We start from the raw sequence: 27,260 nt of genomic DNA, 5'->3' as shown, positions 1-27,260 counted from the left end.
GGAAGAACCGCTTCTTCCCAGACGATGAGCAGTGGAGGTGCTCTGTGGCTGCTACTCTAGCCTTGAAGCTTCCCCCACTCCATGGGGTGCGTGTTTCCCACACCACACTCAGACAAAGAAACTTCAGACCAGGAAGCCAGCCTTGTCTGGGGTTGCTCTATAGTATGGTGCTTCAGAATGTTGGCCAAGAAGCTGAGTGTGGATCTTCGATTTCAGAGAGATAGGGATGTGTTCAGATCCCAATCCTCACTAAAATTAGACTGAGGTTAGAATCATTAGAAGGGACCACAAGGGTCATCTAGTCTAACCCCCTGCCAAGATGCAGGATTTGTTGTGTCTAAACCATCCAAGACATATGGTTATCCAGTCTCCTTTTGAAAACCTCTAGTGAAGAAGCTTCCAGAACTTCCCAAGGCAGTCTGTTCCATTTTACTGCTCTTACAGATAGGAAGCTTTTCCTGAGATTTAATCTAAATCTGTTATGCTACAGTTTGAACCCATTGTCTCTTGTCCTCCCCTCTGTGGTAAAAGAGAACAACTTTCCTCCCTCTTTTTTGTGGCAACCTTTCAAGTATCTGAATACCACTAATATATCCCCCCTTAACATCCTCTTTTCCAACCTAAACATACCAGCTCCTTCAGCCTTTGCTTGTATGGCTTGCATTCCATCCCTTTGATCATCTTTGTCACTTGCCTCTGGATCCTTTGGAGTTTCTCTACATACTTTCTATACGTTGGTGACCAAAACTGGACACAGTACACTAGCTGAGGCCTAATCAGCACTGAGTAGAGCGGTACTATCATGTCCCATGACTTAAACCTAAAATTGCATTTACTTTTTTTGTAACAGCATCACATTGCTGACTCACGTTGAAGCTGATATACACCACAACTCCAAGATCCTTCTCAGCAGTGCTTCTGCCAAGCCAGTTTTCCCCCATTCTGTATCTGTGCCTTTGTTTTTTCTTCCCTAAGTGCAGCACCTTACGTTTGTCTTTGTTGAATGTCATTTTATTGTCTACAGCCCAGGTCTTTAATTTATCACGAACCCTCTGAATTTCAGCTCTGTCCTCCATAGCACTGGCAACATCCCCTAGTTTTGTGTCATCTGCAGACTTCATCAGTGTGCTCTCTAGTCCTACATCCAGGTCATTAATAAAGATGTTAAACACCACTGGAGCCGGAACAGATCCCTGTGGAATTCCACTTGAGACATTCCTCCAATCTGACATCATTCCATTAATAGTGACTTTTTGTTTGCAGTTGTTTAACCAATTATATGTCCACTTAATGATAGCACTGTCAAGCCTGCATTTCTCCAGATTACTTATCAGAATGTCATGTGCCGAAGACCAGGTATATTATGTCCACTGCATTCCCCCTATCCACCAAATCAGTTACCCTGTCAAAGGTTTGGGTCCAAAGAAGGTTTATGTTTGGATTCGGACTTCTGCCTACAAAGTGGTAGAAATCGCTCAAGATCAGCTGTTCTCATGAGATTTCAGATACATCCAAATAAAAAAAAAGGACGGTGTTGTGGTTTTTGATCCAATCCAGAACAAAAACCACAAGGGTAGGTATAGGACTATGGAGTCAAATCCACCCCTCACTAGAAAATTTTGAAGGGGTTCAGATTAGAGATTCCAGGCTTACCCTATCTGTGGGTTTGACGTGACAGGTATTGGGCTTTTTTGATTTAACAGCTATTTAGACGCAGAAGTCTTAAACCTATGGCTTCAATTCAGGAAAGGACTTAAGTATGTGCTTATATGTGTCCCGAACTAAGGAAGCATTTTTGAGTCTATAAGCCCAAACCCTACAATTAGCTATACAACGGACTGATTGATTTTTACTTATTTGCAGGCCTTGCTACAGAGCCCTTCACCATAATATCTTGATTTTTCCATAGTCTTCATTATAATAATATCTACCTGTTATACAGCAATTTTCATCTGTAGATCTCAAAGCACTTTACAATGATGTAAGCATCATTACCCCCAGTTTACCAATGGGGAAACTGAGGCTTGACAAGGGGAAGTGACTTGCTCAAGATCACCTTGCAATCCTGTGGCAGAGCTCAGAATAAATCCGGGTCTCTTGAGCCCCACCCCAGCGCTCTATCCCCTAGGCAACACTCCCTACAGCTAAACATTGACTTGCTAATTGAATAGTATAACACGCAGTGCTGTCACAAAGAAACCACACAGTGCTGTGCTGGGTTGTATTGCTAGGGGTATCACATACAGGGCCCAACATTCTGTTATGAAATGTGCCTGTTCCTTCCAGGCAGATTTTTTAGAAGCACGGTAGATCTCTCATTTCAGGTGACCTCTTTCATATCTAGAAAATGTCAAGATAGCTCAGCAATAAGTTTGCCTGCCTATTTCTGAAACATATGTCCAACATCTCCACTCATTACACACCACTTCACACTAGGTTTTGCTCACATTACACTGCTCTGCATCACACACTGAAAAGTGTAGCCTCGTGCCCCATCAGGTTGATTTTCTACTCACAGGCCACGTGGCTCAGAAGGATTAAAAAAAAAAAAAAAAAAAGCAGGAGAGAGCTAGTTCTCTGGGATGTGAAAAAAGAATCAGAAATATCAACACCAGTCGGTAATATGGGGAGAGAAGCACTTACGTAATACTTGTCGTCACTCTCATTGTAGGCCAATTTCACAACACCATAGGAGCCCTATAAATAAACACAAATTACACAGTCAGTTCGGCTGCCTTGCTTTGTTTGCCAACTGCTCAAGGCTTATCGTGTTTGGCCTTGCAGTGAAAAATAAGAAGTACCCTCAACAGCCTTGAGCAAAAGCTCTACGTGATGCCAGATTCCATTATACAGTGCAGCTCCCATCCCTCTACGAAATGCAATTCAGATGGACCAGGACACATACAGGGGCAAAGGGAGTTTCTCTCCTCTTCATTGTTATGTTCAATGCCAGGGAAACTGTCCTTCCTCTCCTGGCAGCTATTTCATTTAGCCAATAATGATGGAGGCATAGAGCATTTCCTGAGGATTAACGACTGTCTGGAAGGAACTGCCTCAGGCCATTAACTCCAACCAGTTATTAATCCTCAGCAACGCCCTGAGCCAAGGTTATATTTTTATTACAAGTTGAACATTGGGGAAAATTTACTTTTTAAAAGTCTTTTTGTTTCTGTGTTAGTTTTTAAAATTCCCTTCATTCAACCCCTCTCAACTGGAAGCCTCCACCATTTTCATAGAGGACTTTCCATGCACTGGGAATTTATAAGAAATTAACACTTTGCAGGTCATATTTTCAGCTGATGTTAATTGGCACAGTTCTAATGAGTGTGTGTTGCCTGGTCAGTTGCAGTTGATGGAAAGGTCAATACTAGAACATGTGCAACATGACAGCTCCAGTAGGAGCTCAAAGTAAAACCACTGAAATTTCGTCTAGTTTTCTGTCAACTTCATACATTTTACACGGCCAAGATTTTAAACCATAACTAGATTCCTCCTCCAACAGTTGCCCATTGAATACATGTATAAGAACTATATTAAGGGTGTGATCCAACTCCCACTGAAATCAGTGGGAGCATTTCCATTGACTTAAGAGTTGGAATGAGACCGTAAATCTCATGAAGGGCTGGTGAGCAAAGCTTTGGGCCTGACCCAAAACCCACTGGAATTAATGGAAGTCTTTCCACTGACTTTACTGGACTATGGATCCAGCCCACTGTGAACTCTTTAATGTGGCAGATTAGAAAGTAAAGGTGAAATTCACTCCTCTGCAGAAGGCCTGCACAAGCCCTGTCCACTACTTAAGTCCCACTAAAGCCACCAAAATAAGGTTTAAGTGGGTCTTAAGGAGTGCATAGGGCTTGGTGGGCCCTCTGCACAAGAGTGAGTTTCACTTCAAGGGCTCGATTGTGATACATTTACTCACCTTGAATAATAATACATTCTTCACTGACCTCCACAGATCTAATGGAAGAGTAAGGTACTACACAAGGAGAGTAAGCATATTGTAATATGGCCCTAATTAAAGAAATACAATTTTTTAAAAATCAAGCATGGGGCTTTGCTAATTCATTCTGATAGATGTAGGCCCAAAGAGAATTCCCAGATCCCAACACCCTGGAACCATGGAAATGTCTGGAGCCAGATCTGAATTTGCAGCTGGTTCCTAACTCTACCATGGGCAAAACCAAAGACTCAGGTCCAAACATCTTCAGAATTGCATCTCTCTGAACTTCCTGGCCTGGACCGATATCTATTTTAATTTTTTAAGGTAAACTTCCACTAATGAATGTGCTGTGGTAAACTGCATATGTGTCATAAAGTCTTGGTGATATGAGAACTGCTTAGAGCGCTCTCTCTGATATCTGAGACCCCTGGGAGAATATCTGTGAATGAAAATTGTCAAGTCTGGAGATTAGCGCAATTGAGAATTAGCAAGAGTCTCCAATATCCTCTCCCTGTTTCTGCTCTCTGTGTGTACTATACCCTTACACAATTAATCTAGACAGGTACATTCAAAGCCTCGCAACAGAAACCACCCACTGCCCTTTCCCCCATTCCTGCATGCGTATGAAGGACAAAAAGAAGGCAGCAACTGTGGCTTCTTGTCACAGAAAACAGGTGCTAAAACTTGGAAATGAGCCACACATATGTTTTGATACACACAGTAATTACTGCCACCTCAGGGACTGGCTGCAGTGCAGAATCGCAGCATGCTTATGAAACACCTACTCTACTACAACCTGGTGCTTGCTAATCTGGATTCTTTAACTGACCCATACAGTCAGTTTGTAAGTAAGAAGAAATCTCTCTGAAGTGGTCAGAGTCTGTGAGCCCTAGAGAAGTTTGAGCTAATAACCTTTTTGGTGAAACTACCTGCTGAAGCAGGTGTAGTCACTTCCAAATGGAATACATAGACAGCAATAGCAAGTACAGCCTTTAGGGAACGATCATTTACTGATCCATCTGCAGACACATGGCATGAGTCCAGATGTGCGGGCGTCTGAACTGTTCACCAGTTCAGACCTTTAAATAACTTTCAGTGAATCTCTTCTGAAACATTCTGAGACTTTTAAATAAAGAATAGAATTAAATCAGCAATTTCTACATGGAAATAAAGATTTAACCAGTCCTGATGGCGAACAAGTGCCTACCTTTATCTTTCTTTTCTCATTGAATTAATTCATTAAAGGACCTTGGTGTTACCTTGGCAAGAAACACCCTGGAAGAGAGCCAGCTCAATACCTTCAGTTGGAAGGAAAATAAATTTAGACTTCAGAGAAAGTAGTTCAATGCTGATCTTGAGCAAAACTTGATAAGACAAATAAGAGGGAAGAAAAGGAAGGCTGAATATAGTCTTGGACTATATTGGTCTTCAGGGCAGGGATCGTGTCTTCATGTGGGTGTGCGTGTAGCACAAATGGGGCTGCTGGGTGCTACCGTAATAGAAACCTTAATTACACTAACATACCTTGCCAATTTCACTTTGCAGCTTGTATTGGTTTAATTGCACACAGTCCTGCAGATCAAAAAAAGAAAAAAAATTGGGTATTAGTAAAAGGGAGTTACTGTGAACTTGAATCAGTACCAAGAGAAGAAAAAATCCTGAAGACAGAAGCATTAAGGCTTATTTAAGCCATTATATGTTAAGTTATAGTTACTGCATTTTTATGACAATAGAACAAAGTAATTATGGGTCAGATTCTGAGCTCAGTTACACAGGCGTAAATCTGGAGTAACTCCACTCACTTCAATAATGTTATTGGTATAAATCACAGCAGAATCTGGCCCTTTTATGTTTAAAATTTGGGGGGTTGTATCTACCCACTGCAGTTAAAAGGAACAGAATTCCAACATCCAGAATACACATTTTAAAAGAAACAAGCATTCAGGCATGCTCATTTAAAAGACTACCAAAAAGAATAATGAACTTTCAAATTGATCTGATATTTATTGGAATCAATTACCTGTAAACTGCATTAACCTCTATGTGAGAGTTAGCAAGGAGTGAAATTCCACTAAGTTCAGATCGTGTAATTGCAATTAGGGTGGAATAAAAAAAACCCAGATTTGACAGAAGCCCACCCAACTGAGTTCATTACAACTGTCAAGGCAGGAGTACAACATGCTGCCTGTGTGGGACCTTTGATCTACGTGCCCTGGGCAGCTCCATGGGGATCTGCACTGTTTTATGAGTCATGTGCTCCATCCGATTACGAAAAGCTCACGAAAGCTTATGCTCAAATAAATTGGTTAGCCTTAAGTTGCCACAAGTCCTCCTTTTCTTTGTGCTCCATCTAGGAAGCTAAAGGTGTTCTTTTAATGCTCCATTAAGGATAGGATGCAATTCACTGGAAACTTAAAATTCACAGTATTGTAAAGTGCACTGCTACTCTGAAAAGTAACTATGTAACTATGGAACCTACTTATCCATCAGATCTGCTCCTGGTTTGCATCACAGTCAGATCTGTGACTTAAGTGACTACAATATGTTTGTGTCAGAGCGGTCTGCAAATTAAACATTAAATTTCACAAACAAAACAAATAAAAAATTCAAAGTGGTTTTCATTTTGCAAAGTTCAAAACAGACCTACCTATTTTTTGCTTTTTTGGAAAAATGTTTGTTTCCTCTACTGTTTTCACAATATTTGTTTTCATTTTTGTGTTTTCCTTCCTTTCTTCTCTCCCTCCTCCCTCCCAACCCTAAAGTTTGGGGAAAAAATGTGTTTGAAAAATTTCAGCCAGCTCTAATTCATTTTCCATGCCTATTACCCCGAATAATAAGACAAAGAGGCACTGAGCAGGATTCTATTCCATTTTGTACAGCAAAGGATTTGTTTATCACATTCCAATTATTTATAAAGGCACTTGATAATAGAATAGGATAATATCACAGCTCATAAAAGTAGCTAGCTCAGTTGCAAGAAGCACACCAGCTTTCTGTCTTTCTTTTACTGATGAATGTCAGCTATATTCTTTTGTCCTGAAACATCACAAAAAAAGATATGGGGCTGGATTCTGATATCCATTACATCAGTGTAAATCTGAAGTAACTCCACATTTACATTACCACTCCTCAACATGGAATGTGAGCACCATGCAAAACAGTACACTAGATGAGACATGCCTGGTAGTGGGTCTCTCTTGATCCCTCTGAAAGAGCAGGGTTATTTTTATCTGTTGTTGTGTGGGAAAACTGAGTGGATGAAGTGAGCTTTACATTTTGTCCTGAAGGTGGTAAGGTTAGTGGCTGTTCTATGATCCAGTGGCAGTGAATTCCACAGTCATGGATCAGCCTCTGTGAAAGCTCTATCACCTGCATATGAGTTTTACTCTTGAAGTGGACAGTTCCATTGTTCCTGAAGAACAGAACTTTTGTGGGAGGATGTGGTCCTGAAGTATGATAATGTCCCTTAGATCATCTGGACCCATCCCATCGAGGGCTTTGAATATAACTGAAATCAGAATCTGGCCCTTTGTTCCTAAATGACAATACTTTTCTTGAGACTCTTCTAGGAGTAGCTTGGTGTACCATATGGGCAACTAAGGAGGACGCAGTCAAGATCAGCTCAGTCATCTGGGGTAATGGAAGAGCCGAATAACTAGGTGAAGCAGCCAGATAATACAAGGAGGGCATCCAACATACTACCAACAATTGTAACTTTTACATATGGACTATAATCCAAAAGTCATTGAAATTAATAGAAAGACTCCATTTGGATCAGGCTCTTTGAGAATCATGAAACAAGGGCCATTTTTTTCAAGGTTCTCTGGACTGTACCACCTTCAGGGCGCTAAGTACATATGGATCAGAGGCCTATTGAAAACTCCGGCATCAAAGGGTCAGTTCTCTGAGGTGAAATTTTACCTAGGTAATTCTGCAGCCTAAGAAACAAAGCCAGACATGCTTCTGGCTCTAAACAAAGATATCATCACCAGACTACAAAGGCCCACATGGCGCTATGGGCTAGATTGTTAAAGGTATTTTGGCACCTAAAGGTGAAAACAGTCACCACTGCTATTTTCAAATGCACCTAGGTGCCTAACAGCCATTTAAATCAAGTGCCTAAATACCTTTCAAAATCTGGCCCAATATCTCCATATTAGCAGGATACTCACGAGTATTCAAGTTTTGGGCATTAGATACAATGCAATGAGTTAAAACCTTCCCCAGGGTGCATCAGGTGCAGAAGACATGTAGCAGTATGTGCATGCATAGCATGAACTCTAGGAATATCTTCCACATTAAACACATGCTGGATACATAGCAACCATGGGAGAATTGTCAATGAGTGCAGCACCACTAAATATTGACACAGATCTACCCCTGAGCATAGCACATCCTGAGGTGGACTTTCATTTCGGAACTATGCTAAACAAAGAAGGCAACGTGTGTATGGGACCAATCCAAGTCCTAGTGAAGTCAACAACAAGATTGACATTGGGCTAGATTTACAAAGGCACTTAGGCACGTAATGATGCAGATATGTGTCTATTGGGATTTACAAAGGTGCCTAAATGAGTTAGGTCCCTAATTCTCATTGAAATTCAAAGTGAGGCAATGTAAATAAAGAGAGAATTTGTCCCAGAATGATTAGGTACTGAGGGCCTGATTTTCAGAGACTGTAAGCTTCCTCTGGCTTCACTGGGAATTGCAGTTTCTCAGCACTTCTGAAAACAAGATCCTGCATCATCAACAGCTTCTACCAAAAAGAAAATAAAAAGATGAGAGGAAGGATAAATTACCAAGTTCAGATATGTTCTTTCAGGTCTAATAAGTCCTACTGAAATAAGAAAACAAATCTTGCAGTGTGTTTATTATCCTGATAGCATTCCACAAAAATTAAAGTGAAATCTTATTCTGCTGGAGCCAAAACGTCTGTGTTTTAATGAAACCACACCATGTGACTTCCATTATGATCTACAGCAAGAAGAGTATGCTGTCAGAGCATTCACTGATGAGCCTCCATTGGACTGCTGCTAAATTCACAATAGTCAGCCCATGGTATAACATCATAAGACACCAGCATAGGACATCTGAACAGACAGTTGTGGCTTATGGTATAGACAGTAGCTGTTGCAGAGTATTTTTGAGCATATAAGCAAAGCAACTCTGTATCCTGTGCACTTTACTGAAGGCACATGAGATTGAAGAAATGCAATGGAACTTTTTTCCTTCCCATTAGATTTTCCTAGAGTTTGGATGATTCCTATGGGGCCTGGGATTCAGATTTCAGAATACTGGTACAAGCTCCAAAATGCTGCTTGTTGAGGAGCAATGCACCTGTGTGTCACTGAAAATAACTGCTACACGACATGAGACCCTTCTGGGCCTGATCACCAGGGATCCTAATTTGTCATGCAAAAAAAAAATCAAAATTCTCCAATAAAACACATAAAAATCCATGTTTTTCTGTGATTAAAATGCAACATTGAACTTTAGTTTCCCTAGCCACCCTATAAATAGGTATCAGTCAAACACGTTTTATTGATATATTTACAATTTTTAAGCAAGTTGGAAGTCCACCAGTGCCATCAATCATTATAATAAAATAAAATTAATAGAATTGCAATTTGTACGTCTTACATGTACCAAATACTTCTATGTCTGTCAGCCCTGGGTGGTGGGACTTGGGCTGACAGTGGGAACTCCACCGCTCGGCGCTGACAGTGGGAGCCCGGGGCTGTCAGCCCGATTCCCACCGGCCCAGTTTGGTTAATATGAAGAAATGGATAAGGAAGGCTCGGATAACCGGGGTTCTACTGTATATGTTTTCATTTTTTCACAAAATGTAAAAACTTAAGATTCTTTGTAAAAACACAAATTCTGCGTTTTCCCGGGGCAAATGGATTTCTAGGATCCCAGCTGATCACTAGTGTGAATAGAGCAGGCTGGCAGTGGATATAGGCCAGTGAGAAGGGGACAGAAGGGAGGAGAGGTTCCATAATTTACTCCCTCCTCCCCCAAATCCTGCAGAGGTCCCATAGCAAGTGGAAAAGGGGTCCATGGAAGCAGGGCTGGAAATGTGAACATTTCTGTGAACATGCCTGTGAACATTCCTGGTGTCAGTTAACACTGACCCTATCAGAAATAATGTACATCGCCATCCCACCTCACAACACAACCACAGCCAAGGTGGCTTTGTGGGGTGGTATTCAGCAAGGAGGCAATGGCAAGAGCAGTATTGAGGCACAGGGGCTCCTCATGAATGGCTTTGGTGAATCCTAGGAGAGGCACAAAGATGTTGAAAGCCAAATCCCTGGCATCGCTCTGGGAGGAAAGAATCTGCCCATTGGCAGTACAGCACCTGCAAGGAATAGGGAGCAGACGTGCTATGCAGAAGAATAGCCCATCTGCAGGACTGGCATATTCCTGAACTCTGTAGGGTTGTGAGGCCACATGCCCGACTGTCTGTGCAGCTTCCCCAAGCCATAGGGGAGAACTGCAGCCAGATGTCAGGAGGTTGTAGGGCCCCTCCTGTGGGTATTTTCATAGGAAGGGTCAAAGAGGTACAAACAAGGGCAACTTATATCTCCTAAACTCCCAGTCCTGGCTTCTACTCTGAAAATCCTTTCCAATCCCAGAGCCACGACAGGACTCCAGGCCCTGTGTCTAACCAGGCTTACTGCAGGGACAGGAAACTTAGGCACTCTGAGATGGAAGTAAGGAAATGCACTCCAGGACCCCTGCTGGGATATAACTACCCACAAATCCTCTTCACCCTATTGTCTGCCTAAGTGAGACCTTCCCTGAGGACTCAGCTCTGGGGGATGTAATGGCTACAGCTACTCCACCACAAGACACTAAAGGGCTTGCATACCTTGTCACAACCCTTTAAAATGCTTTACTCCCTTCTGCAGCTACTACTAGCCTCCTCTCTTCTTCCCCTGTACATTTTATACCATGCCATGGATTAAATGAAAAGTAAATACACTAAGGATGAAATGTTGAGGGTTTCAGATGGGCACCCACTTTGCACAGGCCCTCTGCACAAGGGTGAATTTCACCCTAACAGAAAAAGGCCTATCAGCATAGCAGCCTTTCACTAAGTGCATTGCAGAATTGAACACAACATCCACAAGAAATTTAGCTACTAAACGTGGTTCTTTAGTGGTTAGAACAGCAGCAGCTTTCTTTAATGAGAATGCCCTTGGGGGACAGGCAAGCAGGAAAGTACAGACTGCCAGCTTCTAAGGTAGAAATTCTTCCACTGCAATAGTTTTTTGAGCTTAATTAGTTCAAGGGCTTCCCTTATCCCTCCTCAGTGAGTTTTTGGGTGTGCAGGAATTGTCTAAGAGATTCTGCAAGCAGGGTGACATTCACTCCATGCAGGGGGCCAGCACAAGACATAGGCATCACTGAAGTTCCATGTAAACTGTTGAAGAATAGATTGTGGTTTAGGCCTTAAGTGGAGCCTAAGACCTTGTGCTGGCTCTCTGGACATGGATGCATTTCACTCTTAATGCACTCAAGACTCCATTTAACCTAGATATTTCCAGCTTTTGCTTGTTAATTTCAACACGGCAGTTGCATAAACAGAGGCAACCTAGATTTCATCTCCCAAAGATAGCTTGTTTTTCTCCTCAGACAATGCATATCTTATCTGGGTCCCCCTCTGTGACCCAAGGATCACTTGATGCCAGCTGGGAAAGTCCATAAGGGTTACAGGGATCCACTAGGTGTGACATTTACATTCTAGTTCAATAAAGAGTGTCATGTAAGGTCTCTAATGAAATCCTGTGTCATACTTATTCTCTTAATCATTGTGAGATGTTTGTACAGGTGATATTTAAGGAGTTATGTATCTGTATAAAAATTATGTTTTTAAAGCATGTTAAAGTTTACAGCTGCAGTATTCCATAGTAGTCACCAATATGCAAAATACGGCAGTACATTTTATGTGAGAAACGGTGAAATATAACTAAAGAAATAGGGGAAATTATTACTTAAATTATACCGCTGTAACCAACACTGCTGAAATTTGCAGGTAACAGTACATCAGCAATAAAAGGAATTACCTGGGGACTGATCTTATTCCCAGTGACGTCGATAGGAGTTTTTTATTGACCTCACAGGGAGCAGGATCCAGCCCTAGGTACTGCAGTAACAGGATTACATTAGCTCTGTCGGCAGCAATGTATAGATAGAAAGAGGCAATCAGTCAGTACTGAAGAAGGGTGGATAAGATACACGGAAAACAGCAAAAGCCAGAAAGCTGCACATAAAGATACAACAAATTTTAAATGTTTAGTACGAAAGTTTTATTGGTTTTTAATCAAAGAGGAACAGATCAATTCTGATACCATATTTTTCAGAATGAATTCAGAAGAAACAAACATCTTAATGTGGGAAAATTTTAGTACAATTAGTATTGTTTTCATATATTCAGTATATTATTGTCTTTGCTTATTTAAAATTATACATATTCCTATATTATATACACATGTTATATCTATATCTATCTCTATATATCTACATCTATTTTGCAATGCCAGCAATGTGACAAACACTCTGGGCCCAATCCTACAAAACACTTAAGCACATACTTATCTTTACTTAAATGGGCCTCCTAGTGTGCTTAAATACGTTGCAGGATCAGGACCAGAGTGCTCAGCACCTTGCAAGATGTTATATAAATGGACAAAATAGGATTTTGCTGTGTTATATGCTTACTGAAAACACAATCTCTATGAAAATAAGAACAAAAGAATGGCCATACTGGGTCAGACCAATGGTCCATCTGGCCCAGTATCCTGTGTTCCAACAGTGGCCAATGCCAGATGCTTCAGAGGGAATTAACCAAACAGAGCAATTGTTGAGTGATCCATCCCCTGTCGTCCCGTCCCAGCTTCTGGCAGTCAGAGGTTTAGGGAAACCCAGAGCTTGGGATTGCATCCCTGACCATCTTGGCTCTTGATGGACCTATCCTCCATGAATGTATCTAATTCTTTTTTTAACTTAGTTATTCTTTTGGCCTTTACAACATCCATTGGCAGTGAGTTCCACAGGTTGACTGTGCATTGTGTGAAAAAGTACTTCTTTTTTTTCCCCGTTTTAAATCTGCTATCTATTAACTTCATTGGGTGCCCCTGCTTTTTCTGTTATATGAAGAAGTCAATAACACTTCCACATTCACTTTTTCTACACCATTCATGATTTACAGACCTCTATCATATCCCACCTTAGCTGTCACTTTTCTAAGCTGAACAATGCCAGTCTTTTTAGTCTCTCCTCATATGAAAACTGTTCCAACAGTGTTCCCTCTAATTTTTCCCATGCATGTCCGGAATGAATTTTGTTATGTGCACCATTATGGAGGCGATGTGTGACACATCACCTCCATAGAGGTGTACATAACCAATTTCATGTGGCGGGCGTGGGGCAGAGGCGTTCGGAGTGTGGGAGGGGGCTCAGGGCTGGGGCAGAGGGTTGGAATGCAGGGTAGGGGTGAGGGCTCTGCCTGGGGGTGCGGGCTCTGTGGTGGGGCTAGGGATGAGGGGTTTGGGGTGCAAGCTGCCCAGGGACTACAGTGGGGAGAGAGGACTCCCCCCAGCTCTCTCTCCCCCCACAACAGCACCTCAGCTGCGGGGGGAGAGGTGCCTCTCTCTGCCCCCGCAAGTCTGGGGCAGGTCTGTGCTGTGGCCAATGGGAAGAAGCATCTCTCCCCACTGCGGTAGGTCCATTTAAGAAGCGCCTCCCCTTGTTGCGGCAGGTATGTGTTGGGAGAAAGGCATCTCTCCCAACCGCAGCCCTGAGTCCCTGCACAGCCACGCACCTTAGAGGGAACCCTAACCTTTTCTGTTGACCAATTCCAATATATCTTTTTTTAATATGGAGTGACCGGAACTGCATGCAGTATTTGAGGTGTGGGAGTACCATGTATATCTATAGTGACATTATAATATTTTCTTTCTTATTATCGATCCTTTCTAATGGTTCCTATAATTCTGTTAGCTTTTTTTGACTGCTTGCTGCAAATTGAGTAGATGTTTTCAGAGAACTATCCACAATGACTCCAAGATTTCTTTCTTGAGTGGTAACAGCTAATTTAGAACCCATCATTTTGTATGGCTAGTTTGGATTATGTTTTCCAACTTGCATAACTTTGCACTTACAATAATGAATTTCATCTTCCATTTTGTTTCCCAGGCACCCAGTTTAGTGAAATCCCTTTGTAACTCTTCACAGTCAGCTTAACTATCTTGAGTAATTTTATATCATCTGTAAATTTTGCCACCTCACTGGTCCTCCCCTTTTCCAGATCATTTATGAACATGCTGAACAGAATACGTCCCAGTACAGAGCCTTGGAAGACCCTGCTATTTACCTCTCTTCATTGTGAAAACCGACCATTTATTCCTACCCTTTGTTTCCAATCATTTAACCAGTTACTGATCCATGAGAGGATCTCCCCTCTTATCTCATGAGAGCTTACTTTACTTAATAGCCTTTGGCATGGGACATGTCGAAGGCTTTCTGAAAGTCCAAGTACACTAGTGTGCTCAAATACTAGATCACCCTTGTCTGCATGCTTGTTAACTCCTTCAAAGAATCCTAATAGGTCGGAGAGGCATGAATTCCCTTTACAAAAGCAGTGTTGACTGTTCCTCAACATACTGTATCATGTTCATCATGTTCATCTATGTGTCTGATCATTCTCTTCTTCACTATACTTTCAGTAAACTGATGTTTGGTTTACTGGCCTGCCAGGATTGCCTCAAGCCTTTTTTTAAAAATCGGCATTACATTTGCTATTCTCCAGTTATCTGGCACAGAGGCTGATTTAAGCAATAGGTTACATACCAGAGTTGTTAGTTTTGCAATTTTGTATTTGAGTTCCTTCAAAGCTCTTGGGTGGATACCATCTGGTCATGGTGACTTATTACTATTTAATTTATCAATTTGATTGAAAACTTCCTTTACTGACATCTTGATCTGGGACAGCTTCTCAGATCTGTCACCTAAAAAGAATGGCTAAACTGTGGGAATTTCCCTCAGATCCCCTGCAGTAAAGTCTGAAGCAAAGAATTCATTTAGCTTCTCTGCAACAACTGCCTTGTCTTCCTTGAGTGCTCCTTTAGCACCTTAGATCATACAGGTTTCAGAGTAACAGCCGCGTTAGTCTGTATTCGCAAAAAGAAAAGGAGTACTTGTGGCACCTTAGAGACTAACCAATTTATTAGAGCATAAGCTTTCGTGAGCTACAGCTCACTTCATCAGATGCATATCGTGGAAACTGCAGCAGACTTTATATATACACAGAGAATATGAACCAATACCTCCTCCCACCCCACTGTCCTGCTGGTAATAGCTTATCTAAAGTGATCATCAGGTGGGCCATTTCCATCAGGTGGGAAATGGCCCACCTGATGATCACTTTAGATAAGCTATTACCAGCAGGACAGTGGGGTGGGAGGAGGTATTGGTTCATATTCTCTGTGTATATATAAAGTCTGCTGCAGTTTCCACGATATGCATCTGATGAAGTGAGCTGTAGCTCACGAAAGCTTATGCTCTAATAAATTGGTTAGTCTCTAAGGTGCCACAAGTACTCCTTTTCTTTTTAGATCATACAGTGGCCCCACTGATTGTTTGGCAGGTATCCTGCTTCTGATGTGCTTAAAATTCTTTTGCTGTTAGGTTTTGTCTTTTGCTAGTTGCATTTCAAATTCTCTTTTGGCCTGCCTAATTATATTTTTAAACTTGACTTGCCAGAGTTTATGCTCCTTTCCATTTTCCTCAGTAGGATTTGACTTCCAATATTTAAAGGATGCCTTTTTGCTTCTAACAGCCTCTTTCACTCTGCTGTTTAGCCATGGTAGCATTTTTTTGGTATATATTTAGTTTGAGCTTCTATTATGGTGTTTTTAAATAGTTTCCATGCAAACTGCAGGAATTTCACTGTTGTGACTGTTCCTTTTAATGTCCATTTAACTAGCCTCCTCATTTTTATGTAGTTTCCCTTTTTGAAGTTAAATGCTTCCATAGTAAGTTTCTTTGCTATTTCTACCCCCTACAAGGATGTTAAATTTAGTTACATTATAGTCCCTATTACTGAGTGGTCTGGCTATATTCACCTCTTGGAGCAGATCCTGTGCTCCACTTAGGACCAAATCAAGAACTGCCTCTCCCTTGTAGGTTCCAAAACTAGAGGCTCCAAGAAGCAGTCATTAATGAGGTCTACAAATTTTATCTCTGCATCCCATTCAGAGGTGGTATGTACCAGAAAATATGGGGATAGTTGAAATCCCCCATTATTGTTGGGTTTTCTGTTTTTGTAGCCTCTCTAATATCCCTGCACATTTTACAATCACTGACCACACCACACGATCCATTGTTTATAGCCAAGCTCTACGATACAACAGCATTTGCTCCAACCCTCAGACAAACGCCTACAAGATCTCTATCAAGCGTTCTTACAACTACAATACCCACCTGCTGAAGTGAAGAAACAGCTTGAGGGAGCCAGACGAGTACCCAGAAGTTACCTACTACAGGACAGGCCCAACAAAGAAAATAACAGAACGCCACTAGCCATCACCTTCAGCCCCCAACTAAAACCTCTCCAATGCAGCATCAAGGATCTACAACCTATCCTGAAGGACGACCCATCACTCTCACAGATCTTGGGAGACAGGCCAGTCCTTGCTTACAGACAGCCCCCACAACCTGAAGCAAATACTCACCAGCAACCACACAACAGAACCACTAACCCAGGAACCTATGCTTGCAAGAAAGCCCGTTGCCAACTGTGTCCACATATCTTTTCAGGGGACACCATCGTAGGGCCTAATCACATCAGCCACACTATCAGAGGCTCATTCACCTGCACATCTACCAATGTGATATATGCCATCATGTGCCAGCAATGCCCCTCTGCCATGTACATTGGCCAGACTGGACAGTCTCTACGTAAAAGAATAAATGGACACAAATCAGACGTCAAGAATTATAACATTCAAAAACCAGTCGGAGAACACTTCAATCTCTTTGGTCACTCGATTACAGACCTAAAAGTGGCAATTCTTCAACAAAAAAACTTCAAAAACAGACTCCAACGAGAGACTGCTGAATTGGAATTAATTTGCAAACTGGATAAGATTAATTTAGGTTTGAATAAAGACTGGGAGTGGATGTGTCATTACACAAAGTAAAACTATCTCCCCATGTTTATTCCCCCCCCGGGCCCCTGTTCCTGACGTTCTTGTCAACTGCTGGAAATGGCCCACCTTGATTATTATTACAAAAGGTTTTTCCCCCTGTTCTCCTGCTGGTAATAGCTCACCTTACCTGATCACTCTCGTTACAGTGTGTATGGTAACACACATTGTTTCATGTTCTCTGTATATATAAATCTCCCCACTGTATTTTCCACTGAATGCATCCGATGAAGTAAGCTGTAGCTCATGAAAGTTTATGCTCAAATAAATTTGTCTGTCTCTAAGGTGCCACAAGTACTCCTTTTCTTCATGCTGGTAAAGTGGTCAGTAATATATTCCTACTGCTATACTCTTATTATTCAAGCATGGAATTTCAATCTATAGAGATTCTATTTACTGTTTCATTCATTCAAGATTTTTACTAAATTTGACTCTGTACTTTCTTTTACATACAGTGACACTCCCCTACCAGCATGACCTATATATTTTTGTCATGTCATTCCTATATATTTTGTACCCTGGTATTATTGTGTCCCTTTGATTATCATCATTCCACTAGGCTTCTGTGATGCCTATTATATCAATATCCTCATTTAATACCAGGCACTCAAGTTCACAAATCTTAGATTTTAGTCTTCTAGCGTTTGTATACAGGAACTTATAACATGTGTCTATAGTTAGTTGTCTGCCTTCACTGATGTAACTGAACGGGACTCCTTTTTATTTGACTGTTTCTCTTCACGTCCCAGCTGTACTTTATTCGCTTATATCCTCTGCTTTTTTCTAGGATATAGAGTATCTCCCTTAATATTCCCTTAAGGGATGTCTCTGTATGGACCAAAAAGAAAAGGAGTACTTGTGGCACCTTAGAGACTAACCAATTTATTTGAGCATAAGCTTTCGTGAGCTACAGCTTACTTCATCGGATGCATACTGTGGACCGTGAGCTTCTCTGCACCTGTTGGCTTTCCTTCAGCCCTTAGTTTAAAAAATCCTCTACAATCTTTTTAATTTTACATGCCAGCAATCTGGTTCTGTTTTGATTTAGGCAGAGCCCGTCCTTCCTGTATAGGCTCTTCCTTTCCCAAAAGATTCCCCAATTCCTAATAAATCTAAATTCTTCCTCCTAACACCATTGTCTTATCCATGCATAAAGACTCTTCAGTTCCATCTGTCTAACTGGCCCTGCAAGTGGAACTTTAAGCATTTCAGAGAAATACTTCACCTGCAGATTCATTTAATTTACTGTAGTGCTCTTCACCATGAGAAATTTCATAGCCCCCCTGGAACAAAACAGGTGCAGTTTAATTGTAATTGCCTGCTCGCCTATATTTCTGCACCCCCTGATTCATTCCCTCTCTCTTGCCTAGCTACATTCATTTTATAAATGCTCCAGTTGTCCTTGGTCTCTCCTGTCTTTCCAGGGAAGGAAGCCAACCAAGATGTTTTTGTTTCCAGCTTCCTATTCTGTACTCCCTCATCCAACCCCTGCTGCCTTACACACATTGATTCTCAAGGTCATGGACATAATGATGCCCTTGTACACTTGCATCCGTAGCTCACGAAAGCTTATACTCAAATAAATTTGTTAGTCTCTAAGGTGCCACAAGTACTCCTTTTCTTTTTCCTTGTACACTGTGTATCCTCTCAAACACAGCACAAGTGCAGTTCATGCAGGCTTCCCTTGATGACTTGGTATGCTCCAGGACTGTGCACAATACAGCAGGTCTGATTCCCCAGCCAATCAGCTAATTTGCAGTCCTAATTACTGTATCATAATTCAGTTCCACAGTATAATCACTGCCACAGATCTTAGTGTTACCTAAATTCTATTAGCAGTGCATAGAAGGAACTGCCAAACTGGATCACACCTGTGGTCCATCTAGTCCAATATCCTGTATACAATGATAGCCAGCACCAGATGCTTCAGAGGAAAGTGCAAGAAAGCCCATAACGTAAAATTATGGAATAACCTGTGCATACTGGATGTTTCTTACCTTCCTCTGGCAGTTAGCAGGAATATCCCTTATTACTATGGACCAGTCTATAGGACTTTTGCCTGATTAAGGACTGATGACTACAACCCAGAGTCCCCTTTCTTTATCGAGTGGGGCTTTTCTTCTAGCTCAGAGAGGGGGCCGAGAAAGAAATTACAATCACTGGGCCTAAGTGATTTAGGAGTACAAGGCCCACTGACTTTCAATGAGGTTTGCGTTCCTAAATCACATGGGGTAATTTGTCAAAGGGGGATTTAGGTGCCTAATTCCATTGGAAATCAATGAGAGTTAGGTGCCATGAAAATCAGTGAGTTAGGTGCCTGAGTGCCATTTGTCCTTTTAAAAAAAACTGCACCCATTCTATATATTTTACCTATAACATCTAATTAAAGTATGTACTCCTGGCCAAGCAAGGCAGCAGGGGTGGGGAATCAGCCTCACTATTCACAGATACAAATCCAAAAGTTCTTCTAGACTTTAAGACATATTTTTAGGAGTGTCAAGTGATTAAAAAATGTTATCTCAATTAATCATGCGATTAAAAAAATTAATCACAATTAATCCCACTCTTAAACAATAATAGAATACCATTTATATAAATATTTTTGGATGTTTTCCACATTTTCAAATATATTGATATCAATTACAATACAGAATACAAAGTGTACAGTGTTCACTTTATATTTATTTTTTATTACTAATATTTGCACTGTAAAAATAAAAGAAATAGTATTTTTCAATTCACTTAAGTGCAATCTCTTTATCGTGAAAGTTTAACTTACAAATGTAGAGCTATGTCCAAAAAAATAACGCATGCAAAAATAAAACAATGTAAAACTTTAGCATCTACAAGTCCACTCAGTCCTATTTCTTGTTCAGCCAATCACTCAGACAAACAAGTTTGTTTAAATTTGCAGAGATAATGCTGCCCACTTCTTGTTCACAGTGTCACCTGAAAGTGAGAAAAGGTGTTCTCATGGCACCGTTGTAGCCGGCGTTGCAAGATATTTACATGCCAGATGCACTAAAGATTCATATATCCCTTCATGCTTCAAACCACCATTCCAGAGGACATGCATCCATACTGATGATGGATTCTGCTCGATAACGATCCAAAGCAGTGCAGACCAACATATGCTCATTTTCATCATCTGAGTCAGATGTCACTAGCAGAAGGCTGATTTTCTTTTTTGGTGGTTCAGGTTCTGTAGTTTCCGCATCGGAGTGTTGCTCTTTTAAGACTTCTGAAAGCATGCTCCACACTCCGTCCCTCTCAGATTTTAGAAGGCACTTCAGATTCTTAAACCTTGGCTTGAGTGCTTCGGCTATCTTTAGAAATCTCACATTGGAATCTTCTTTGCGTTTTGTCAAATCTGCAGCAAAAGTGTTCTTAAAATGAACAATATACTGGGTCATCATCCCAGACTGCTATAACATGAAATATATGGCAGAATACGGGTAAAACGCAGAGCAGGAGACATACAATTCTCCCCCAAGGAGTTCAGACACAAATTTAGTTACATTATTTTTTTAACGAGTGTCATCAGCATGGAAGCATGTCATCTGGAATGGTGGCCAAAGCATGAAGGGGCATACAAATATTTAGCATATCAGGCATGTAAATACCTTGGAATGCTGGCTACAAAAGTGCCATGCAAACATCTGTTCTCACTTCCAGGTGACATTGTAAATAAGAAGTGGGCAGCATTATCTCCCATAAATGTAAACATACTTATTTCTCTTAGCGATTGGCTGCACAAGAAGTATGACTGAGTGGACTCGTAGGCTCTAAAGTTTTACATTGTTCTGTTTTTGAGTGCAATTATGCAACAACAAAAATTCTACATTTGTCAGTTGCAGTTTCATGATAAAGAGATTGCACTATGGTACTTGTATGAGGTGAACTGAAAAATATTATTTCTTTTATAATTTTTACAGTGGAAATATTTGTAATAAAAATAGTATAAAGTGAGCACTGTACACTTTGTATTCTGTGTTGTAACTGAAATCAATATATTTGAAAAAGTAGAAAAACATCTAAAATATTTAATAAACTTCAATTGGTATTCTGTTGTTTTACAGTGCGATTAAAACTGCGATTAATCATGATTAATTTTTAAAATCGCGATTAATTTTTTTGAGTTAATCGCGTGAGTTAACTGAGATTAATGGACAGCCCTAATATTTTTCTATTTGCCATGTTGCTTCAGCTCCAGGGTATGTGAACAAATAAGAACATCCAACCATAATTTTCATTTTACTGGTTTCCAGGACAGCACTTGAAGAGGGAGAGGGGGAGGGAATCTGGGCTGTCAATACAACAAGGTGGATAAAATAATAAGTAACACTCTTTAATAAACTAAACTAGTTTATTATTAACTGAATGGCTTTTGTCACAAAGCAGGCTAAGTGTAATTGCAGCCCTTAGCTTGCATGCAGCAACCAGATTCTTCTAGATACTGACTTGTGAGCCACATATATTATACCTCTCTAGATTCTAACAGAATTTAATACAAAGCACTTTAGCTGACTAAACTTTAATGGATCCAATAACGTATTGCGGTTGAACTGCATCCTAGCACTGGATACTGCCTGCCACCTCTTTATTGCTCTCTGCTCTCACTAAGAGCTGGTGTTCATGGTAGTCTGCCTCCCTTTTTCTTGCCTTTAAATCTTAACGGGGGTGGAGCTTCTTTCATGAAACCAAAGTAAAAGCCTGAAACTGAAACCCGAGAGAGAGAGAGAGTCAGTTCAACAAATGGGGCAGATACAGGGACATGGCTGGCATCTTAATTTTAAAAAAAGGATGGAGTGGAGATAGGGTTGCCAATTTTGGTTGGGCATATTCCTGGAGGCTTCATCACATGACATAATCTTTAATTAAAGATTAATCTTTAATTCCTGGAGACTCCAGGACAATCCTGGAGGGCTGGCAACCCTAAGTGGAGAATAAGGGTGATTTATTGAGCTGTAGTATTTTGGCAGGAATCCTCCTACTGACGGGGAAAGGTAGATTATATGTGGTGGAGTGAGGGAAAATGTTTTTCTCACTGAATGGACATATTTGGGGGCATTACTGCTTCTGACATTTTCATATTTCAGGCACCCCTTCTGTGAAATATTATAAGCTCTGACATATCATTTGGCTTGCTCTTCTGGTTTGGCACAGAGTTATCTCCCCTGTAAAAAAATATTACAGTCTTCTTCAGCAATGGGCCACAGCAGCCTCCAATGGTGACACAATAGCAATAATAATTGCATTAATATAGCATTCTTTTTTTCAAGAGAAGAGCTGAAACTGCTTTCCAAAATGTGGGTAAATATTATGATCCTCATTTTAAAGATTGGGTAACTATGGAAACAAGAGAAATAAAGTGACTTGTCCAGGGACACATAAGTCAATGGCAGAGGCAGGAATTTAACTCTGGTCTCCTGCCTCCTAGTTCCCTGTTCTATAAACCACACTGCCTCCCATATGGTAAAATGGAGAGAAAATAAGCACTCCATTCGTTAAGGTTGCCACTGAGTTTTTAAAAGGTTTGCTTGAACCAGGTCTGCTAATAACCCAAATGAGGCAGTGGCTTCTATGGGAGAACGGACACTCCAGTACCTACCAGTGTGGTGCAAATGTTGCTGAAACTCATATGTTTGTACTGATATGAGTATCTCATGTGCTAGAAGTGTTTGAGGCAGGTTTAGTGGTTTGACATGAGGGAAAGGTGGATAAGAACTAACATCTCTGCAGTTTAGGGGGCCTCGGAGGGGCCATCTGACAGCAGAAGGGAAGACAAAAGGAGATGTGTGTTAGTCCATGCAAGGATAATATTGGATTTCTGGAACAACTTCTAGCTGCTATAATTATAGTTATCACATTCTGCTTACATTAATAAGGTTAATGCTTGTCTAAATAGACACCATTAGTTCTGCTCAACAGCAGCCAAAGTACAGCTAATGTAGTGGGTGCTCACAGATGTCATGTACAGCACAGCACCAGAAGTACAGGTGGCCAGAACACAAACATGTTTTCTCCAAACTCAGTGGCAGTTTCCACTCCATATTTAACACTTTTCTTTAGCTGAGGCTGAGCCTCACAAATACTTCTGGATCAAGATTTAGGCCAGCAAGTGGTCTGCTGCAAAAAAGGACAAGCACATGGAATAAATACTGATGAGGCCTTACATTTTCAAAAGTGACTAGTGATTTTGGCTGGCACAATTTTTGGGCACCCAGCCTGCAACTCCTTAAACGAGCCTGATTTTCAGAAGGCTTGAGTGCTCAGAACTTTGGAAAAAACTCAGGCCCTTCAAAGGTGCCTTAAGAAGAGAATCCAAAATCACTAGACTCTACTGAAAACTTAAGCCTGGAGTCCTCACAAAAGGCAATCTAAAAGCTACAGCTTTGCAGAGGGCCCAGGGTGAATAAAAATCAATGATTTTTTTAAAAAAATCAAAACAATCAGATTTTTTTATTTAAATCAGATTTTTTGATAAAATGCTTTTTGAGAAAAAAACCTATCTAAAGACAGTTTTAATTAAGATACATTATAGCTCAAAGATATCTCATCATGGAATAGGGATTATAAATTCTAATTCTATAGTATAAGACAATATATTCAAGTAATGTTTAAGAAAAGTTTTGTAAATGAGTTCCAATAGTTCATGGATTAGGGACCCAATCTCATGGGGTAACAGGGGCTTCTGTATAAATTATTTAGCTTAATCTTTCTATCTACCCAACGGGACTCAGTGCTCAGTCTAGAAGATACCATCAGAGATGCTTAGTTTTGCAGTTCTCAAACTGTCGATTTGTGTCTCGAGAGATAACATGCTTGTTAACAGCAAAACTGTTTTTAAATAAATAATATATAGAGGTGAGAAATAACAGACCTCAACCCTATTGTAGGGAGGTGTAAGCACCATTATACCAGGCACTGGTGAGACCTCGTATATAATACTGTGTCTCTCATGTTTAAGAAAGATGAATTAAAACTGGAACAGGTGCAGAGAAGGGCTAGCAGGATGATCTGAGGAAAGAAGACTCAAAAGAGCTTGGCTTGTTTAGCGTAACCAAAAGATGGCTGAGGGGAGACAGGATTTCTCTCTCTAAATACATCAGAGGGATAAGAACCAGGGAGGGAGAGGAGTTATTTAAGGTAAGTGCCAATGTGGACACAAAAACAAATGGATCTAAACTGGCCATCAACAAGTTTTGGCTTGAAATTAGGCGAAGATTTCTAACCATCAGAGGAGTGAAGTTCTTGAACAGCCTTCCAAGGGGAGCAGTTGGGGCAAAAACCTAACTGACTTCAAGACTGACCTTGATAAATTTATGGAGGGGATAGTATGATGGGACTGCCTACAATGGCATGTGGCCGATCTGCGACTGCCAGCAGCAAATATCTCCAACGGCCGCTGACAGGACACTAGATGGGGAGGGCTCTGAGTACTACAGAGAATTCTTTCCCAGGTGTTTGGCTGCTGGGTCTTCCCCACATGCTCAGGGTCTAACTGATCACCATATTTGGGGTTGGGAAGGAATTTCCACCCATGTCAGACTGGCAGAGAGCTGGGGATTTTTCACCTTTTTCTGTAGCATGGGGCACAAGTCACTTGCAGGTTTAAAACTAGTGTAAATGGGGGATTCTCTGTAACTTGAAGTTTTAAAACTATGATTTGAGGACGTCAGTAAGTCAGCCAGAGGTGAGGGGTCTATTACAGGAGTTGGTGGGTGAGGTTCTGTGGCCTGCACTGTGCAGGAGGTCAGACTAGATGATCATGATGGTCCCTTCTGACCTTAAAGTCTATGAGTCTATTGTCCCTCTGCAAATCTGGGTACACAGAGTCAATCCCTTACCTCTCTCTAAAAGTGCAAAGTTTCAGAAAGTTCAATGAATAGAAGATTGTTGGGGTGGAATAGATCAGGACAAGGAGAAGAAGTCTGGAGATAAATGTGAGAAGGGAGGGACAGGCAGTAGAAACAAAAGTGAAACTGTTTGAGCAGCATATTCCAGAAGTCTTGAGGTCTTTCTGAGTGTAACCTTCATTGATTTGAGATCTACCATACCATTCTCTCACTAGAAGGGAAAACCTATAATGGCAGCAGGCCGTAAAAGAGACCCAGTTTGGGAATAAGAGCCATTCAAGAAATATATGTTTGCTGATGATGTTTTAAAGAAAGTCACACAAATGAACTGGTAGAAGTCACTGAAGCACTTGGATTCAGACACTGTTGAAGTGATAATCTCACTTTTAACAGAAGTAGCTTCTTCTGGTGGTGTAGAAAGAATATTTTCTTCCTTTGGACTAATTCATTCCAAAAAGAGAAATTGTTTGGGACCGGAAAAAGAAGGAAAGCTTCTTTTTCTTTTCCAGATTATGAACAAGCAGGAAAATGAAGGTGAAGACGACCAAGTTAGCTGCAGAAGCCAATATTTTAAGTTTTTCATGTTGACCTGGCTGACATAGTCTATTTTATTTTATAAACATTTCATTTAACTACTGTGACAGGGTCAGGCCAGATGGCTACAGGAGAGTAATAGAAGGCAGATATATTAGTCCCAGGCTAAGTAGGTCCCTTTTCCCTGGGTAAAGTAACAGGGAAGGTTCCAGAACAATCAGGAACCTTCTGGAGACAATTAAGACAGGCTGATTAGAACACCTGCAGCCAATCAAGAAGCTGCTAGACTCAATTAAGGCAGGCTAATCAGGGCACCTGGGTTTTAAAAAGGAACTCACTTCAGTTTGTGGTGTGTGTGTGAGGAGCTGGGAGCAAGAGGCACTAGGAGCTGAGAGTGAGAACGCGGACTGTCGGAGGACTGAGATGTACAAGCATTATCAGACACCAGGAGGAAGGTCCTATGGCGAGGATAAAGAAGGCGTTGGGAGGGGGCCATGGGGAAGTAGCCCAGGGAGTTGTAGCTGTCACACAGCTGTTCCAGGAGGCACTCTAGACAGCTGCATTCCACAGGGCCCTGGGCTGGAACCCGGAGTAGAGGGTGGGCCCGGGTTCCCCCCAAATCCTCCCAACTCCTGGTCAGACACAGGAGGAGTTGACCTGGACTGTGAATTCAGAAAAACGGCCAAGCTGAGGGCTGCCATGAAGCTCCCAGGCGAGCAAATCCGCCAATAAGCACAAGACCCACCAAGGTAGAGCAGGAACTTTGTCACACTACTTTAATTAAACCTGATTTAAAAAAACTTGAATGTTTAACTAAATTCAAAAATTAATATGCTTGTTTTGTGAAAATATTATATGTTTGCTGTTGAAGGAAAAAATCCAGAATACATAACGTTGTTTTAATTAAATAAAACGATTTAAATGTCTATCTGGTGAAGTTCTCCTCCTAATCCAGCATGGCAAAAAAATCCTCCAAATATTAATGATTAACCTGTTGAATTGGAGATAGTTCACCTCCCAGTGACTTCATAAATATCTATTCCAATTACCTTTGGTAAATGAAATAACCAAACAATCATTCATTTTCTGATATAGCTGTAAAACTAATCTGAAAAGTTTTCAAAATAAATCACTGTTTAAAAATGTACAGTGTGTACCTTCTAAAAATGAAACCTACATCTATCTCTGAGTTGTGAAGAATATGTATTAAGGTTATAACAACCAACAAGAATGCACTTTTATGTAGAAATCCATGATTAAATCGAGTCTTCCTGACTAGTGATTTAAATCAAATCCACCCTGAGAGGGCCACTATAAGATATTCAAAATAAGGCTTAAGAGGTGCATAGGACTCATGCTGACCCTCTGCACAGGGATGAATTCAGCCTCACTGATGGCTATGGAGCATCTGAAATGAAGACCAGAAAAACTTTAGTAATTCACTTCCATTTATATTATTCAGTACTCATAACTTGGTGAGAGGAAGAGGATTTAAGATAAAGGCTTAGCTCTGAGGGCCTGTTTCTGATCTCATTTATAGACCTCAGTATGGCTACTTCTGATTTACACCCATGTAAGTGAGAATCAGACCTAAACATGCAAATCATGCTTGAAAATGTTTTGGACAAATGTACAGTAGCCACTAATAAAAAGCCATAGTATAGCAGCAGTTACACAAACTGGGATCTGAGATATTGCTGATTTTCCCAG

At 40.9% G+C, this 27,260-nt stretch overlaps 1 protein-coding gene across 1 annotated transcript in view; it reads right to left on the bottom strand.

Annotated features, from left to right (window-relative positions):
• CAMKK1 (calcium/calmodulin dependent protein kinase kinase 1) overlaps positions 1-27,260 on the bottom strand; it is a 198,285-nt gene that overhangs the window by 86,878 nt on the left and 84,147 nt on the right. Inside the window, exons 3-4 of the mRNA XM_084651110.1 lie at positions 5,468-5,515; positions 2,644-2,697 (exon numbers count right to left, since the gene is read on the bottom strand). Of these exons, the coding sequence (XP_084507236.1) occupies positions 2,644-2,697; positions 5,468-5,515 (102 nt within the window). The remainder of the gene's footprint in view (positions 1-2,643; positions 2,698-5,467; positions 5,516-27,260) is intronic.

Source organism: Lepidochelys olivacea (assembly GCF_965140295.1).
Source record: "Lepidochelys olivacea isolate rLepOli2 genome assembly, chromosome: 17".
Lineage (NCBI taxonomy): Eukaryota > Metazoa > Chordata > Testudines > Cheloniidae > Lepidochelys > Lepidochelys olivacea.
Note: the sequence above shows the minus strand (reverse complement) of the source record. Positions and strands in the feature narration are given on the sequence as shown.